At 41.6% G+C, this 17,759-nt stretch overlaps 1 protein-coding gene across 4 annotated transcripts in view; it reads right to left on the bottom strand.

The window, feature by feature from the left end:
* Window positions 1–5,660: 5,660 nt before the first annotated feature.
* The window catches only part of LOC6639594 (teneurin-m), a 149,971-nt gene continuing 137,872 nt past the window's right edge, over window positions 5,661–17,759 (bottom strand). For 2 of the 4 annotated variants that reach the window (XM_002062233.4, XM_023181560.2), the window contains 5 exons: window positions 14,996–15,279; window positions 14,476–14,887; window positions 13,787–14,332; window positions 13,517–13,724; window positions 5,661–11,920 (listed from right to left, as the gene is read on the bottom strand). In XM_002062233.4, coding sequence (XP_002062269.2) covers window positions 6,301–11,920; window positions 13,517–13,724; window positions 13,787–14,332; window positions 14,476–14,887; window positions 14,996–15,279 — 7,070 coding nt within the window. In that variant the 3' untranslated portion in view covers window positions 5,661–6,300. Of the gene's footprint in view, window positions 11,921–12,707; window positions 12,735–13,516; window positions 13,725–13,786; window positions 14,333–14,475; window positions 14,888–14,995; window positions 15,280–15,732; window positions 17,384–17,416; window positions 17,500–17,759 lie in introns of all 4 variants that reach the window. The other 2 variants (XM_023181561.2, XM_047012193.1) reach the window with 2 other exon arrangements.

The raw sequence follows: 17,759 nt of genomic DNA on the forward strand, positions 1-17,759 counted from the left end.
TCTGTAGAGCTCGTCAAGGACATCTTAGAAAACCATGTCTTTTTGTCCTGCGGCAGGATTTGTGGACACTAGAGCTAAAAAACGAAAAAAGGATATTTTCCTCGAGACCATATCTCCGCAGGACATTGACCGATTTTGACAAGAAATCCTTTTTTGGATCCTTCAGGATCAGGACTACCGATCTGCATTCAAGGATATTCAATATCCTGCCAAAAATATTACTCGAATTTTTGTAAGGGGGTTAGTCAGAAAAATGGCCAAAAATCGCAAAAAAACCATAAATGTCCTTATAACTCAGCCATAACAAGGACGATTAGGATGTCCTTTGGTTAGATGATAGTCCTTGATGACCCGCTTCGACTGACACTTACAGATCCTGAAAAGTCCTTCAGGAAACTGAAATAAAAGGACTTTTCTGTTTGACGAAAAAAGGCAAATATCTCGCGAGTCCTTTGAAGGATCAGGACGAAAGTGGTGTCATAAAACTCCAACCATCAAGGTCTACCTCCGGTGCAAAGGACATCTCAGTAGTCCTGTGGAGAGCTGAGATATAAAGGATTTTATGGTTTTGGTCCAGTTTGTTGGCTACTTGGTTCAATTTGGGACTTGGAAAAAATTACAAGTCCAAAAAGCAGTTGTAATTGTTGTTGTTGTAATTGTTTTTGTTGTTGTTGTTGTTGTAATTTTTGTTGTTGTTGTTGTTGTAATGTTTGTTGTTGTTGTAATTTTTGTTGTTGTTGTTGTTGTAATGTTTGTTGTTGTTCTTGTAATTTTTGTTGTTGTTGTTGTTGTTGTTGTTGTTGTTGTTGTTGTAATTTTTGTTGTTGTTGTAATTTTTGTTGTTGTTGTAATTGTTCTTGTTGTTGTAATTGTTTTTGTTGTAATTGTTTTTGTTGTAATTGTTGTTGTTGTTGTAATGTTTGTTGTTGTTGTTGTAATTTTTGTTGTTGTTGTTGTTGTAATTTTTGTTGTTGTTGTTGTTGTTGTTGTTGTAATTGTTGTTGTTGTTGTAATTGTTTTTGTTGTAATTGTTGTTGTTGTTGTAATTTTTGTTGTTGTTGTAATGTTTGTTGTTGTTGTTGTAATTTTTGTTGTTGTTGTTGTAATGTTTGTTGTTGTTGTTGTGATTGTTGTTGTTGTTGTAATTTTTGTTGTTGTTGTTGTAATTTTTGTTGTTGTTGTAATGTTTGTTGTTGTTGTTGTAATTTTTTGCTGTAATTTTTGTTGTTGTTGTTGTAATTGTGGTTGTTGTAATTGCGACTACAACAACAACAACAAAAATTGTGCAATTACAACAACAACAACAACAACAATTACAACAACAACAACAAAAATTACAACAACAACAAAAATTACAACAACAACAACAAAAACTACAACAACAACAACAAAAATTACAACAACAACAACAACAAAAATTACAACAACAACAACAAAAATTACAACAACAACAACAATTACAACAACAACAACAAACATTACAACAACAACAACAACAAAAATTACAAGAACAACAACAAACATTACAACAACAACAACAACAAAAATTACAACAACAAACATTACAACAACAACAAAAATTACAACAACAACAACAATTACAACAAAAACAATTACAACAACAACAACAATTACAACAACAACAACAACAAAAATTACAACAACAACAATTACAACTGCTTTTTGGACTTGTAATTTTTTCCAAGTCCCAAATTGAACCAAGTAGCCAACAAACTGGACCAAAACCATAAAATCCTTTATATCTCAGCTCTCCACAGGACTACTGAGATGTCCTTTGCACCGGAGGTAGACCTTGATGGTTGGAGTTTTATGACAGCACTTTCGTCCTGATCCTTCAAAGGACTCTCGAGATATTTGCCTTTTTTCGTTAAACAGAAAAGTCCTTTTATCTAAGTTTCCTGAAGGACTTTCCAGGATCTGTAAGTGTCAGTCGAAGCGGGTCATCAAGGACTATCATCTGACCAAAGGACATCCTCATCGTCCTTGTTATGGCTGAGTTATAAGGACATTTATTGTTTTTTTGCGATTTTTGGCCATTTTTCTGACTAACCCCCTTACAAAAATTCGAGTAATATTTTTGGCAGGATATTGAATATCCTTGAATGCAGATCGGTAGTCCTGATCCTGAAGGATCCAAAAAAGGATTTCCTGTCAAAATCGGTCAATGTCCTGCGGAGATATGGTCTCGAGAAAAATATCCTTTTTTCGTTTTTTAGCTCTAGTGTCCACAAATCCTGCTGCAGGACAAAAAGACATGGTTTTCTAAGATGTCCTTGACGAGCTCTACAGATTGGCATCAAAAAAAGTTGGGGTCATCTTAGAATGCAGGACATGATATTTTCGGAAATGGTCCTTTTTCTCATCTACCAGAAGGACATTCCAGGACATGGCGATGTCAATAGATGCGCATTGACAAGGACTTCCATCATGCCATCCTTCGAGCTATTTTCTCTTTTCTGTTTTTAGCTGTTAATAAGAGAACTTATGTAGCATAATCTTAGGGTGAATAATATTATTTTGAAAAGCGTTGCCTACTTCTTAAGGGTAAAAATGAATTTTTAAAATGTTGCTAGTCCTTGTAAGGAATAAAATAGCTTAGAAAAAGGAGCGAAGTTCAATCATCAAGAACTATTTTTGAATCGATTTTTTGCCCACCTCAAAACCCAAAAAAAGAAGCCATGTGAAAGAAATGTGTTTTTTTTTTTAATTTTTCATTTTATTGAAATCGCTTTTTACTCGTTATATTTATTAGGTATAATATATATAATTATATGGATGTATTATCGTGTATATCGGTTTTTGCCATAAATGTATATGTGTATGTTTTATGTGTATACAATTAATTTTCTTTTTCGTTTTTCTTTTCATTTCGCTTGTTGTTGCTTGCCTTGCTCTTTTTCGTAATGCAATTATGTTGCTTTTCTTTTTTTGTTTTTTTATTTTTGTAATTTATAAATTAGTTTTTTTTTGTTTTTACTGCAATTTTTTATTATTTACTGTAAGAGACAATGTTTTTGTTTTTTTTTTTTTTTTTTTTCGTACATTTAATACACAAGTATTGTTTGTTGTTGCTGCTTTCTTTTTTTGTTTTATTATAATTTTAAGTAATTTCAAATTCTTAATTGTTTTATGCATTGTCCTTTTCTTCACTTTTTCTTATTTCTTTGCTTGCTTCTATAATTTCATTTCGCTTTTTAACAATTCTGCTGCTGCTGCTGCGGCGGCTGCGGCTGCTAATGTTGTTGTAAAAAATGATACTGAGTAGAGAAAGAGAGAGAGAGAGACAAACATAAAAATGAGAGAAAGGAGGAAAAGGATGTTGTTGTCCTTTTTTACTTGATGCATTCTTTGAGTATGGTAAAATGTAAGCACAAAACACATTCGAATTGTAGCAATTTTTTGTTTTTGTTGTTCTGGTTGATTTTTTTTTCTTTTGTTTTTCTTATTTCAGTCACACAATTAATTAACTAATTATGTTTTTAATTCTTTTTTTTTTTTTTGCTGATTTCAATAATGTTTTTTTTTTTTTTTTTTTTTTTTGGTTAATATAATGCTGCTTAAGATTTATTAGATATACATTTATATACGTTTTGCTGATTTTTTTTTTACAATTTACTTGCTTTTCCATTTTTCTTGGTTTTTGTTTTCTGTTTTCTTGTTTCTTGTGGTTGCTGATGTGTGTGTAGTTTTTCCTTACGCCTTTGCTTATGGGAAAAAAACATGAAAATTTTGGTTTTTACTTTCTCTATGTCCCCTTTTCGTAGGTTCTTTCATTATTTCTTTACACAACGATATTGAGATTAATTCTGATCTGGCTTAAATATAGGTTAATGTGTGTGTGTGTGTGTGTGTTTCTTTTACGCTTAGTTTTTATTTAAAAAAAAAAAGATTACTAACACTTTAGCTAATTACTACGCTTTATTTTACTCTGTTCTGTTTTACTCATCATCATCATCATCATCGTCATCTCTTTTATACTCTTTATACGCTTTATATTTCTGTTGCTTCATCGTCTATGCCTTTGCTTTTAGCGATCGATCAAGCGATCAACTTTTCACTTTGCATTAATTCGGGATTTTCCTTTCCTTGTATTTGCTTCTTTTAAGAGTTTAATTGTTAGCCTAAGTTCCTAGTAACTAACTTGTGTAAGTTGTATGCGTATGTGTGTGTTTGTGTATGTGTTTATATTACAAGGTGTGTGTGTGTGTTTGTTTGTGGTTATATAGGGGTAGGTGTTTTTTCCTTTTTTCAAATATGCTTACTAAGTTCTCTTTTTTGTTTTTTTTAATGGGTTTTAGGCTAATTTATATCTCAATAGTCAATAGTTTAGTTTCTCAGTTATAAATAGTTTAATAATAATTACTTAAACACAATAAAAAAAAAATGCTTGATAAAAATTCACAAAATTAAAAAAGAATATATAAGTAAACACACAAATATATATATATGTATATATATAGAAGTGGCTTTGTGTATTAAAAATTATGCTTAAAAGAAAAGCGCGTTAATGGCTTTTTGTATTTGTTTTTTTAAAATTAACATGGCGAAAAGTTGTTTAAAACTAAATATTGCAGTTCTAAACACTAAAAAGACTATTCAAAAATTATAAAAGTACATGAATAAAAAAAAAATTAAAAAATATTTGAGTAAACGTTTCGATTTGAATTCGAGTTGGTTTCTTTTTTGTTTTTCAACATTTCAAGATGTCAAATGAAATGTTAAGAAATATATATATCACAATTTGTAAAAAGTTTTTAATGCATTTCATTTTATTTTTTGTTTATAGGTTTTTTTTTTAACAGTTCAAGGAAGAAAAAAATTACAAAAAAATTAAAAAAATAGTCAGCAGAGATTTTTTTTTGGTTTTTTTTTAAAGGTTTCGTTTTTTTTGATTTTAAGTAAGACGCGTGGTAAAAAAGAAAAAAATTAAATAGAAAATGTAAATAATAATTACGCGTTTTGTTTGTATAATTAAAGCAATATATATCATTAAAGTAGTAATCGTATTCGTATTCGATTTCGTTTTCGTCTTATCGTTTTTTTTTTGTTTTTTATTTTTTGTTGTTATTTTTATATGTACAAAGCTTTTTGTTTTTGTTAAAGGAAAATGAAAGCAGCTTTGAGAAGGTCGTTCGTCTTCTGAGAGAAGGTTTGTATAGACTAAGGCTATAATTTAAGTTTGTTTTTGGGCTGGCGGGGGGTTCACTACCTTGGAAGATGGAAATTTTGAATATCATGGGTGTGTGTGTGTGTGTGTGTTTGTTTGTGTGTGAGGCGGGACAAAAGTGTGTGTAGGGAACGTTGTTTGTTTTCTTCTTTTTTTATACATTATAATTTATTATAATTTCATTTAAGTATTAATATTCTTTGTGTGTTTGTGTGTGTGTGTGTGTGTGTGTGTGTGTGTGTGTGTATCTTCACTTAATTTGTATAAATATTCTCGTTTTTAACTGTCTCTTGTCTGTTTTTTTGTTTCTTTTTAATACTCGATTTACGACATCCAAAAAATGCAACTTGGCTAAACATAGACGTGATGAAACAATTTTTACTTTGTTTTTTGTTTTCTCTTTTGTTCTTCTTTTATATTTTGCTCATTGTTTTTTTGTTTCTTTTAAGATATTGATTTGCTTTATACAACATATGGGGCATGGGGCGTGCGGCGAGGGGATGGGGGGTGGGCCCCCCACCCCTCTACACATTCAATCTCGAATCGATGCCCAATGGAAATTTATTTGTTCGTGTGCTTAGTTCTCTTACAGCTTAGTGTAGCATCAAATATATATCTATGTATATATATATATATATATATATATCTTATTTGTTCATTCGATTTGTTAAAAGGTTTTACATTAACTATTACACACACATGGACTAAACATATGCCTAATACAAAAAAAAAAAAAAACAGTACACACAACAAAAAAAACGTACAGACGCGCACAGTCAAAGGAAAATTGCAACAAACACACAGACTCGAGAGTTTAGATACTAATACTAAACTTTAAGCTTGATTAAAGTTTATATTAATTAGTGTTGATCATTGTGGTTGTTTTTCTTGTTGTTGTTTTCACCTAATTACAAGACCAGCTCCTTGGGCTGATCCTGCTGCTCGATGCGGCTGCTGCTCGTGCTAAATAGCTGCTGCTGCTGCTGCTTCTGCTTCTGCTTACCCACGGCTATCAAGTAGTCCTCCATTTCGCCATAGTCTTCATCCTCCTCATCCCCGACGACTTCCTCTTCATTGTATGCCCCATTATCCAGGTCCGGGTCCGGCTCCACTCACGCATTCAATTCGGTGAACTTGAGCTGTCTGCGCGATGAGTTGACCCGATGACTGTTGCCGGTCTTGCGGCGCTTGCGCTTGGCATCCCGCTGAAAGGCCACATTGCCAGGATCATCGGCCAGTTGGGGATACTTGTGTATGCTGTGTATATCGATGCCAATCCAGCCGTCCACATCGCCATGCTGGACAAGTTCCTCCTTCTCCTCTTCGGTCCAGTCGCCGCGTCCTTGGAAGCCAGCTGCCACCAATTGCTTCTCCAGCTCCCAGGCCCGTTCCACGGCCCGTTTGTGGGCATGCTTCAGGATGCGGTGTCTCTCTTGCTCGGGATCTACACCATATTTGATGATCACCACTGCATCGGGGCCATGGAGGCGCAACTCCTTGGCCGCACTGCCACCATGATCGCTAATCTCGTGCGTTGATATGTTAAACATGCCGCCCAGACGACGCAGTTCCTCATTATCGTCGCGCAGCTTCAGAACATTGTCCTTGACGAAATAGAAGACATCCTGATCGTGGATACTAAAGTGCAGATCCAGGAAATACGAGTTGTTGAACACACTGCTGACCACATCCTGGACCACACTGTTCGAGCCATCGACCACACTGACCAGGGCACGACCTCCGATGCGGGACAGGAGCACGCCCTCGCCAAACACTCCTCGACGGTAGCTAACTCGTGGCAACAGATTCCTCATCTTGGGCTCCATCTTGAGAAGGGGCTTGGGCACGAAATCGAAATCGCTGAACTTCTCGCTCGTCTTCTCCACAATGCATTCCAGACCCGAGATGACACCAAAGTCGGGAGCCAGTGTGTTCGATTTGATCGATGCCTGCGGCGTGTATTGAGCCAATTTGGTGTACTTGGTGCTCTGCATGTTGTTCAGATCGTAGCCAAAGAGCTGCAGCCAGGCATCCAGATCGATCATATAGTTCTGCGGCTTGTTGGGATTGATGGGATCATTGTTGTGGTATCTGTAGATAAAGACATCCGTCGGATTGGACATTTCGGTGGCCAAAGTCTCCCACAGGGGGGTCATCCATTGCCCAACATTCGGATCGTATTGCCTCTGCTCGGTGTAGACCAATTTGGTGTGTGGATCAATCAGACCGCCATGGAAATCGATGGGCACAAAGAAGTCTGGCTTCGTGTCCTTGATAATCCTGCCGAATGGTGTACGCTTCAGTTCCTTGACAATGGCTCCGTTCATGTCGAAGAACGCCAAGGGCGAACCATTCTGATCGGTGGCCACATAATATCTCTGTTCGGCATGCTCCAGGGCGATCAACATGTCCCGATCGTCGTAGTAGAATTTCATGGTCTTGCTCTGCTTGGGGAAGTGCACATGGGTGACCAAATGGGGTGTCTTCGGATTGGCATAGTAGTACTGGGTCACATTGCCCTTGCTGTCGTGCCAGGCCACCAGACGACTGCGATCGTCGTAGTAGTACCAGCTCTGGAAGCGTTCCCGTTCGAAGGCATGAATCAGCTGGCCGCGATTGTTGTAGCGATACTTTTGCTCGCCGCGTCGCACCACAAAGCCTCGGGCATCGTAGTTGTTGAACTCCACCTCGCCCACCTTGATGACGCGGTCACCAATGTCATAGCCCAGATTGAATTTCTCTCCCTGATCGACCACTCCCACTGTGTTGCCATTCTCATCGTACAGATACTTCCAGTTGTTGGTGCCCAACACTTCGATGACATGGCCATCGGCGTTGTAGTTGATCTTGTCGAAGGCTGTCGACCGGCCAAAGGTTGTCTTCTGTGACTTGATGCGATTGCGCAGATCGTAGTCCAGTTCGAGGCGGAAGACATCAATGTTCTTGATGTTCATCAGGACGCTCTTCACCCGGCCATGCTGATCGTAGTCGACAATGGTGAAGAACTGTTTCGCCGAGTCCTGGATCACAGTGCGATTGAAGGCATTGCGGGTTATCTTCAGATCCTGCACCACCTCCAGTTGACCCAAATTCTGGCTGTACTTGTAACGCGTCGTGGGCAACTCCTTGTCATCGATGGCCATCTCAATGCCGCTCAAGCGGGCATTGCCATCGTAGGCATACTTGTAGTGGGCCGAGGCGAGCGAGTTCTTCGAACCGAATCTCAATTTCTCATCCTTAAGGATACCAGCATGATATTTGAACTCGCGTCTCAACTCAAAGCCTGGCTCTTGGACTTCCACCGACTTCACTAGGCTCGTTGTGTCCTGGTAGGTGTAATGAGTGCTCGATAGGCCAGCCAATATGGTCTCCAGACGTCCAGAAGCATCGTGGACAAAGGCCACTTTGCCCGACTGATGTGGATGTATCTTGGCCAGTATTTGTCCCTCGTCATTGTACAGAATCTCGAAGGGATGACGGTTGATGGGCGAGTAGTACTGATATTTGAAGAAGCCCAGAGATGTTTGCAGCGAGAACGAGTGTATGTGTCCCCGCGGTGTGGTCAAGCTTTGTAGGGCTCCAGCATCATCGTATTGCAGCAAGTAGTCCGAGCGTCTGGGCGTGGTCACCTTCAGAGGCAGCGAGCCAAACATATCCTTAAAGGCATAGACCATGGTGGAACCATCTCCATATTTGATCTCATTCAGACGTCCATTGCGATCGAAGGAGTAGGCCTCTTGCAGGACTCCCCACTTCCAGCTAACCAAACGACCGAACCGATCGTATTCCAAATCAACATCGGCATAGTCACCCGACTGGGGTCTGAAGCTAACAGGACGAGAGGTGCGATCGTAGGTGACATTCAGAAGTTCTTGCTTATCGTCGACCATCACCACAACCGATTGTGTCTCTCGGTCATACTCCAGGGTCAGGACATTGTCGCCATTCACTCGCAGCTTGCGGCCCACTTCGGTTACTGGGCGTGGTGCCCCCTTGTTTTGTTGTCCCTTCTGCGGTGGCTGCTGGCGACGTACAAAGAAACGCCACTCAAAACGATTGGCCAAATCTCCGGCAATCTCGGTGCGTTGTTTCGCCGGCACTGGATAACTTTCACCCAACAATGGACTCTGCTCCGCCAGAATGGTGTAGGGAACCACTTCCATTTGCAGATTGTGGCCCCATGGGGTGATGCTTGTGGTCGATCCGTCCATGTCGACAGTTGTACGCGACTCGGCGGCACCATTGCGCACTATGACCGTGGCTCCCTGGATCAGCATGGACAGCTCCTTCTGGGCGTTCTCCGACACTTTCACCTGGGCTCCCTTCACACTCAGATCGAAGCTCAATTCAATGACTCGTCCAGTTGGTGTAACAGCCGAGGTCAGACGACCGAATTCATCATAGTTGTAGACATAGGAACGTCCGGTGGAGTCCAATTTGGTCTTCAGCAAGCCCGTAGGTCCATGATATTCGTAGGTCACGTTATAATTATCGGGGGTACTCAATTCGTGGAGCATTTTCATGCGAGTCATGCGCAAGCGGCACTTCTGTCCCTTGGTATTCTCAATCGAGTTGACCTGCGAGGTGTAATCACGCAGCAGGAACACCTTGTTGCCGGCCGCGTCGGTCACCGTGCTCAGTTTGCCATTGGAGGTGTTCACATTGTAGGTAAACGTGTAGGTGGTCTCGCCCGTCAGAATGTTCTTGGTGGACACATGCTGGCCAAAGCGATTGAAGATGTAAATCTCTTGCATGTCCGGGGCATAGATCTCGTATTCGCGCGATGGACTGGCCTCCGGTATGCTCGACATGACCGAACGTATGCGATAGTTGGCCTGATCGGCTATATGCACATGTCCATCGGGTGTAACGGCCAAAGCAGCAATGGTATTGAACTTGGCACTGGTGGCCAAATAGTGTTCCGCCTCGAAGCAGTCGCAGCCTCGCTCCAAGCAGTTGCATTTCGACTCGGCTCCAGCAAAGGCGGCAATTCGTCCATCCGTGCCAATCACTCGCACGCGATTTATCCTCTGCGAATCACTCTCGGCCACAAAGAGTTCACCCAGAGGTCCAAAGGCAATCGATTGGGGCATCACCAACGTGGCATGAGTGGCCAAGTCGGTGTCATAGGCCGTCGAGGCAGTGGCACAGTGCAGAGGGCGTCCCGAAATGACGCGCACTCGTCCGTCTGGGGTCATGCGAAGGATCATGTGGTCATCGATAATGTGCAGGGTATTGTCCATGGGCGAGACAGCCAATTCGGTGGGCCAACGCAGATGCATCTCCTCCAGTTTCAGGGTGCCCTCGCAGGGAATGGGCTTCCAGTGGGACTTGTGCATGTGATTGCCAATCAGAGTGCTGACAATGTTGTCCCGATCGACCATGCGAATGTTTGTGCCATCGGCGAAGTACAAAATGTTATCACTCGATATGGCAATACCCTTGGGATAGGCCAGCTTGGCATCCTTGGCCAGAGCTCCGTCACCGCAGTGAGCCTCATCGCCGGGCAGGCAACGTTCACCCGAACCGACAATGGCTTCCCAGTTCTTCTCGGGTTGCGAATAGTCGTTGGTGTCACGGACTCGAATGATCTGATGGGATTCCGGATCGGATACATAAAGGGTGCCATCCAGAGGGCTGAGTGCCATATGATAGCGATACGAGACACGGGTGGCATTCAGTTTAACCACAGTGCGAATGCTGCCATCGGTCATGATGCGGCGAATGTAGTTGAAGTCACCCACAAAGAGACTGCCATCGGGTGCTGCTGCCAAGGCGACGGGGGCCAGGAGACGTTGCTTCATTGCCAGGCCATCGCAGTCGAGGCATTCCAACGGCCGCTGGTGTCCATCGCCCATGGTGGTCAGAATGATTCTCGGTTTGTTTCTCAAATAGATGTTCGAGCCATCGCCCTTCTGCAAAATGCCCTCGTGGAAGTTGTAGCGATGATGTATATCCAGATTCCAACCGCCCACCTCGGAGATGGACATGTCGTGACCACTTAACTTGGTCGTCTGTATATCCCAGACGATGTCCTTGCAATCGGTGTACTGATAACCCACTTTAACCACTGCTGTGGTCACTCCATACACTCTCTGTCGGTAGATGTTCAAACGATTCCATGCGTAGGTGAATTTGATGCCAGGATCAGCCTCGAAGACCCGTTCAAACAGAATGCCCTCGATGGTGATGCGCAAGTGTATCAGATGCAACGAACTGGGAATGCTATCCGGGGTCAGTTGCAGCTTAATCGTTGACAAATAGCCAGCGGCGCGAGACGAATGATAGACCAGATTCAGACCCGTGCCGGGTATTTGCAGGGATTCCTGCACCACCTGCGATTCGGCCAGAATGGCACTGCGATCGGGACATGCACCCTGGAAGCCGTGTTTCCATGAGGCCAGAACCACCGGCTTCATCAGATCATAGTCATGGGAGAAGCAAGTGTGGGTTGTTGTCACAGCCAGACCCTTCTCCTCGGACATGCTCATTACGACGACATCGATGATGACAACCTCGTTCCAGGGCACCTGAACGATGCGCGATTGTGGCCTGAAGGGGGCACGACCAAATTGTAGAGTGACAGCGCCGCCGCCATTGACCATAAGATCGAACCATCCGTCGTCGCGGGTCAGGGTGAAGCCTTCCAGGAGAGTTGTTGTCGATACGCGGACACCCACCAGGCCCATGCCCAGCGAGGTGACCACTCGACCCCGTATAACTGCCGAACGGCTGTGGGGAATAATACAAAAGAGTTTATTAGTTAAATCTTGTATGGGCATCGGGGCATCTTCATGTGTCCTACCACTCCTCCTCCTCCTCCTCCTCCTCCTTATCATCATCATCATCCTCTTCAATCTCTAGCGCTAGCAAGCATATATAATATAATATATTGAAACTACTCGAAAATAATAGAGTACAAATCATAAGAGTACGAAAAATTCACACGCACAGAACATAAGACTCATTTGAAACACATAAAGGTTGTACAATGTTATATATAGATATATATATATTTATGTATGTATGTCTATATAATTGTTGATGTGTATGCATGTGTGTGTGTATATGTGTGTGTGTGTGTGTGACGACCTATACCTAGCATAGCTTATATAATATAATGTAATAATTTCGATATGTTTCTTTCGTTTTGGTTGTCTGGCATTTAAAAGTGATACAAAAAAAGGTCACTTGGCTCCCATTTTGTTTTTGTTTTTCTTTTTTTTAATTTTGGGAGATAAAACTTAAAAATAAACTACCAAAAACTAAAAGTAAACTACACTAATCAAACAAATCATAAATCATTATTGACCAAACAACCATTGAGAGAATTTTTATTTTAGTAGTTAGAATAAGTAGTAAGAGTATTGATTGAATGACAATTAGTAGTAGTTAAAGTAGTAGTTGTTGTAGTAGTAGTAGTAAGTAAGTAGTAGTAAGTAGTAAGTAGCAGGAGTAGTAGTAGTAGTAGGTTTTTTTTTTTTATTTGTTTTTAGTACCGCTTTTTCGCTTGGCTTACCTTGCATTGAAATAATTCCAAAAAATGCTGTTAGTTTATGATTTTTGAAAGTAACGAGTAACGAGTAGCGAGCGAAAGTAGGCAAAGCATTTGGAATTCGTTTCGTTTAGTTTGTGTTGTGGGAATGGGTTGTGTGTATGTGTTTGTGTGTGTGTGTGTGATTAGTAGCGAGTAGTAGTAGGAGTAATTTAGTAGTATGTGAGGAATTTTTTTTTTTTTTTTTTTGTTGGTAGAAAAAAGAGAGTAGAGAGAAAAATAATTGAATTAGCCTTTTTTTTTTGTTGTAGTTAACTAGAATTTTTTTTGTGTTTTGCGTTTTTTGTGTTAATTATTCCCAACCCTGGAATTATACCCAACCACCTTTGATTACTTAAGACTAACTTAATATTTTTCCCCCGTTTCTGAGAGAGACTTAAACTTATGCTAAAAATGTTTCTTGTTCGTTTAGGTTATCGGTTTTTTTTTTTTTTTGTTATGTAACAAAGGACATATAGGGGAATTTATATACAAGATTTTTTGATGGGGATTTCTTTTTTTTTTTTTGGTTTTTGGTGTGTTTTTTTTTTTGGTTTTTTTTTTAGACGAGGGCACGAAAACGAAAAAACATATAAAATTGAATTAATTATGCAAACTATTTGATTTTTGATTATTATTTTCAGCTAGATTTTGATTATTATAATGTATATTTTCTTTTTTGTTTCATATAATACAGTTTGTAGTAACATCTCCTGGCCAATTGGAATTTTGGTTTACTTTTTTCTCTTTCGATTTAAACTAGACAAGAAAATTGGCTACTAGGAAGCACCTACCTCTCATTGAAGGTCTCGAGTTTGGCGTAGTTCTGTAGACTGCTCTCATCGATCAAGAACTTCATGCGTTCAAAGAACGAGGCAGTGATGGCTGGTGGCTGCTTACGCAACAGCACATCGATGGGCTTGGGAGCCGACACACACAGCTGGGAGGTCTTGCACACATGACTGGCACAGCATTCGGGATCCTCGCAGTCAACTAGGCCATCTATGGGAAGGATCTTAGAACTTAGAATGGCTTTTTGCATTGGTAATCTGATGGACACTTACCCTTGTCATTGTCCTTGCTGTCGCCACAATTCAATTCGAGAGCTATGCCACAATCGGTGCCATCCCAACCCTCGTAGCAACGGCATTCCCACTGTCCCTCGCCGCTGACCCGACATTGACCGTGCCCGGCACAACTATTGGGACATCCCTCGATTGTGCAGTGTTTGCCATTCCATCCGGTCACACAGAGGCAAGTGCCGTTCTTGCATTGGCCATGCTCGTTGCAGCGTGAATCGCACAGCTTGGTGTTACAATATTCGCCACCCCATTCGGGATCACAGGCGCAAGCGTCGCCCTCGCAACGACCGTGCTGGCCGCAGTCCAAATCGCAGAGCTCCTTGGAGCAATCATCGCCACTCCATTTCGCCTCGCAGGTGCAGGTCTGAGTGTCCAAATCGAAAGTGCCATGACCCGAACAGTCGGGCAAACATTGCAGAGCATCCTGATCCATGGTGGCACAGTCTGTGCCCTTCCAACCCTTTTTGCATATGCAAGTGCCATCAGCGCAGAAGCCATGTCCCGAACAATTCGGATGGGGGCAGTCCACTAAAGACAGAGAGAGAGAGATAGGAATGGGATTAGAAATTAGCATACAATTCAATTGTCAACTTGTTGTCTGTCTTCTACTACTTTCTCATCTTTTATCTTTCTAGCCAAATCTAGGAGTAATCCCAATTGAGATAGTCTACCTTCTTCACAGAATTTGCCCTTGTAGCCGCGCATGCATTGACACTTGCCACTGACACAATGGCCATGACCATTGCAATCAGCCACCTCGCATTCATCATGCCGCAGGGAGCACTCCTTGCCCTTCCAGCCGGGATTGCAGATGCACTCGCCGTTAATGTACTCGCCATGCTGTGAGCATAGAACGGGGCAAACGCTCTCGCTGCAATCGTCGCCACCGAAACCGGGGTTACATTGGCAATGCCCCAAGAGGCACTGGCCATTGCCCGAACAACCATTCGGACAATTCTGTGTCATATCCTCAGCAATGGCCGCATAGAAGGTCAACTCCTGTACGTCCCCATCATCGTTGTAGAGCGAGACAAACCAATGTCCAGGCTCCATATAGCGTGTTACCTCCCGCGTTATTGACAGCTGCATTGATTAAAATGAGAGATGCAATGAATGAATGAATGAATGTTAGTTACACATCAAAAGGATGGACGATTGGGTTATCGATCGATGGATGGGTGGGTTACTTACATGTGCCGCTCGAGCAGTGCGTGTGCTAGCGCTAAAACCACTTAGAACCTCTTTAAAATGATATTGCGTATGAGTGGGCAAAGCATTGCGTCGTCCATAGACACCGATTGAGGCGCCGCGCGGTATGGTATAATCAAATTTAACGTAGGCCGGTTCCGATTGATAGAATTGCATATTCCAATAGCTATACGGTTGTATCTCCTTGGTCAGTTTCTGGCCCAATGTTATCTGACCAAATGTTGTGCCATCTGGTGGGAAACTACGAGCCGGGAATGTGCGAGCACCTGGCATGAGGCAAGGCAAGCATTAGTTAATTGTTAAATTGATTGATTATTAAATATAAATGTATATTTGTATGAGTAGTTAAGGCCTAGAAACCTATCCTAAAAATGTATTTGTCGTCCCAAACCCCCTCCCCCCACCTGGGAGTGAGAGTGGGAGAAATATCGAGGGCGAGATAGAAACCTAATGAGGATGATGCCTTATATTCATGCTCGAAGGCGATTTGTACAGATGTGTGTGTGTGTGTGTGTATGTTTGTGTGTGGTGTATTCAGGGTGAAGGGAATGAAGTGCTTCAAGTTTAGTATCCTTAAGGTAAATGTTAATACACATATATATCTATTTTACAGCAGGTTAGTTTCGGTTAATCCAACTTGCTATATTAGTTGCTATGGTTAAAGCATCCATGGGGTTAGAGAAGAAGCAATAGCAAAGATAGACCACAAGACAAATCACCTTCTAGTATGAGTATAGGCATTACATCGGGGCATGCAAACTTATCCCCATCGAGACCCAGACCAACATTCGGTTCAGTAAATGAAGAAGCATCAGCAATGCGGTTATCGTATTCAGTGGTGCTAGTAGTAGTTTTGTTAGTAGAAGTCACCAACTCCAATCCATTCTCATTCCCAATCACACTATCTGCAACATCTTCATCATCATCATCATCATCATGATGATGATTCAAAATGGTGGCCATCTCTATATGGCTGGGCGTTGTTATCGTGGTAGAGGCAATGTCAACGTGGCTATCATCTTCGTCATCAACATGGATATATGTGGGTGGATTCGGTGGCAAACAGCTACAAGGACAATCGGGCATACGAGGCGGTGGCTCTGGGATGCAGCTATCAATCTGCTGCTGGCTCTTTATCAAATCCGATTTCTTCTCATGAGTCAAAACCTGCTCGAGATTGTGTGAGCCACCGCCTGTGGGCACAGCCACGTGTAAGGTGTAAATGGAATCGCTGCCATCATCTGTGGCAATGGTCAAATTAACCAATATCCGCTTACTGGGCTTATCGAAGCGTTCACTCACATACGGTTTCAGAGGAGTCAGATGCAAGGGTATCTCGTTGTCTAATTCGTGGTCTTTGAGTACTTCATTCTCACTGGCAGCAGCTATATTAGTAGCCGAAGGTATTTTCAATTTAGTATCCTTTTCCTGCTCATTGTTGTCGGTATTGTAAATCTCAACATCATTCGAATTTAAAGCTTTGTCCAATTTAACTATATTAATATCATCGAACGGCAATCCATTGCTATCATTCAGCATCAAATCCGCCGAGGATGTGGTAGAAGTAGAGGTGGATGATGATGAGGAGGAGGAGGTATCAGTTTGATTTATTCGAAAACCTTGCTCCTGTATCTCATCCTTATGCATCTCATAGTTGTCAGCTAAATCACTCTCATTATTGTTATCATCCTGCTGTTGCTGCTGCTGCTTCTTCCTCTGCTGTTTCTGTTCCTTTTGTCGCTGCTCGTCTGCTCCTTTGATTTCAAAATCATTTTCAATAACAATCAGGGGCGAATGCGACGAGTATGTCTCGGTGTTGATTTCAACAATGTCATCCTGGTTGTCGCTCATTGAAGTTATCGCCGCTGCTGTCGTAGTCTTCGTTGTCTTCGTTGTCGTCGTTGAGAACATTGAGCTTAAGCTGCTCTTGTCAGTTTGATTATCATCATCAATAACAGCAACAAATGTGCTGGCCTTCAGCTCCTTTCCTTTGGCCGCCTCCTTGTCTATTCTTGCTGCCAACTTCTGTTCATCATCCTTGGTCCTTGCTTTGACCACCGTTTTACTTGCCTTGCGTAAATTGCCGTTTAATGATTTGCCAAATTGTTGCCTACTCTTGGGCTGCATCTCTTTTACCTTGCCAACAGCAACATCATCATTATTATTATCATCATCATCATCATTATAGTCATCATCTTCATAGTCAAAGTCATTGGTTTTATCCAATATGCTATCGATTTTAAGCAAAGTTTTATCGTAATTACTTTGCTTCTTTCCACTTTCCATAGACACAGACTCTTTTGGATTTTCACTTGTAATTAAGTCGCTGAAAGTTTCTCCAACCTGTCCTCCTTGTCTCTCCCCCTGCCCCTGCCCCTGCCCCGGCCCCGGCCCCAGCACCACCCTATCCATCTCGATTAAACTTCGTCGTTGACGTTTGTTGTTGTCTTTGACTGACAGCTGCGTTGACATTGCTCTGTTCCATCCTACACAGCAGGTAAAAAGCATAAGGGAAAATTTCAGGTACCCTTGTGGTTAGCAGAAACAACAGAAAAAAAATGAGAAACAGAAAATTCCCAAGCCCACTCATGCTCAAATTAAGTGTAAAAATTTATTTTTAATTCAATTCCAAAGCTGTCAAATAAAAACGGCAAGTGAGTAAGAGAGAGAGAGAGAGAGAGTGAGATGGCGAGAGAGATATTTGCTGACAGACTAATTGCCGCTTGTCAAATGTCATATATACGAG

This window comes from Drosophila willistoni (genome assembly GCF_018902025.1).
Source record: "Drosophila willistoni isolate 14030-0811.24 chromosome XR unlocalized genomic scaffold, UCI_dwil_1.1 Seg144, whole genome shotgun sequence".
Classification (NCBI taxonomy): Eukaryota; Metazoa; Arthropoda; class Insecta; order Diptera; family Drosophilidae; genus Drosophila; species Drosophila willistoni.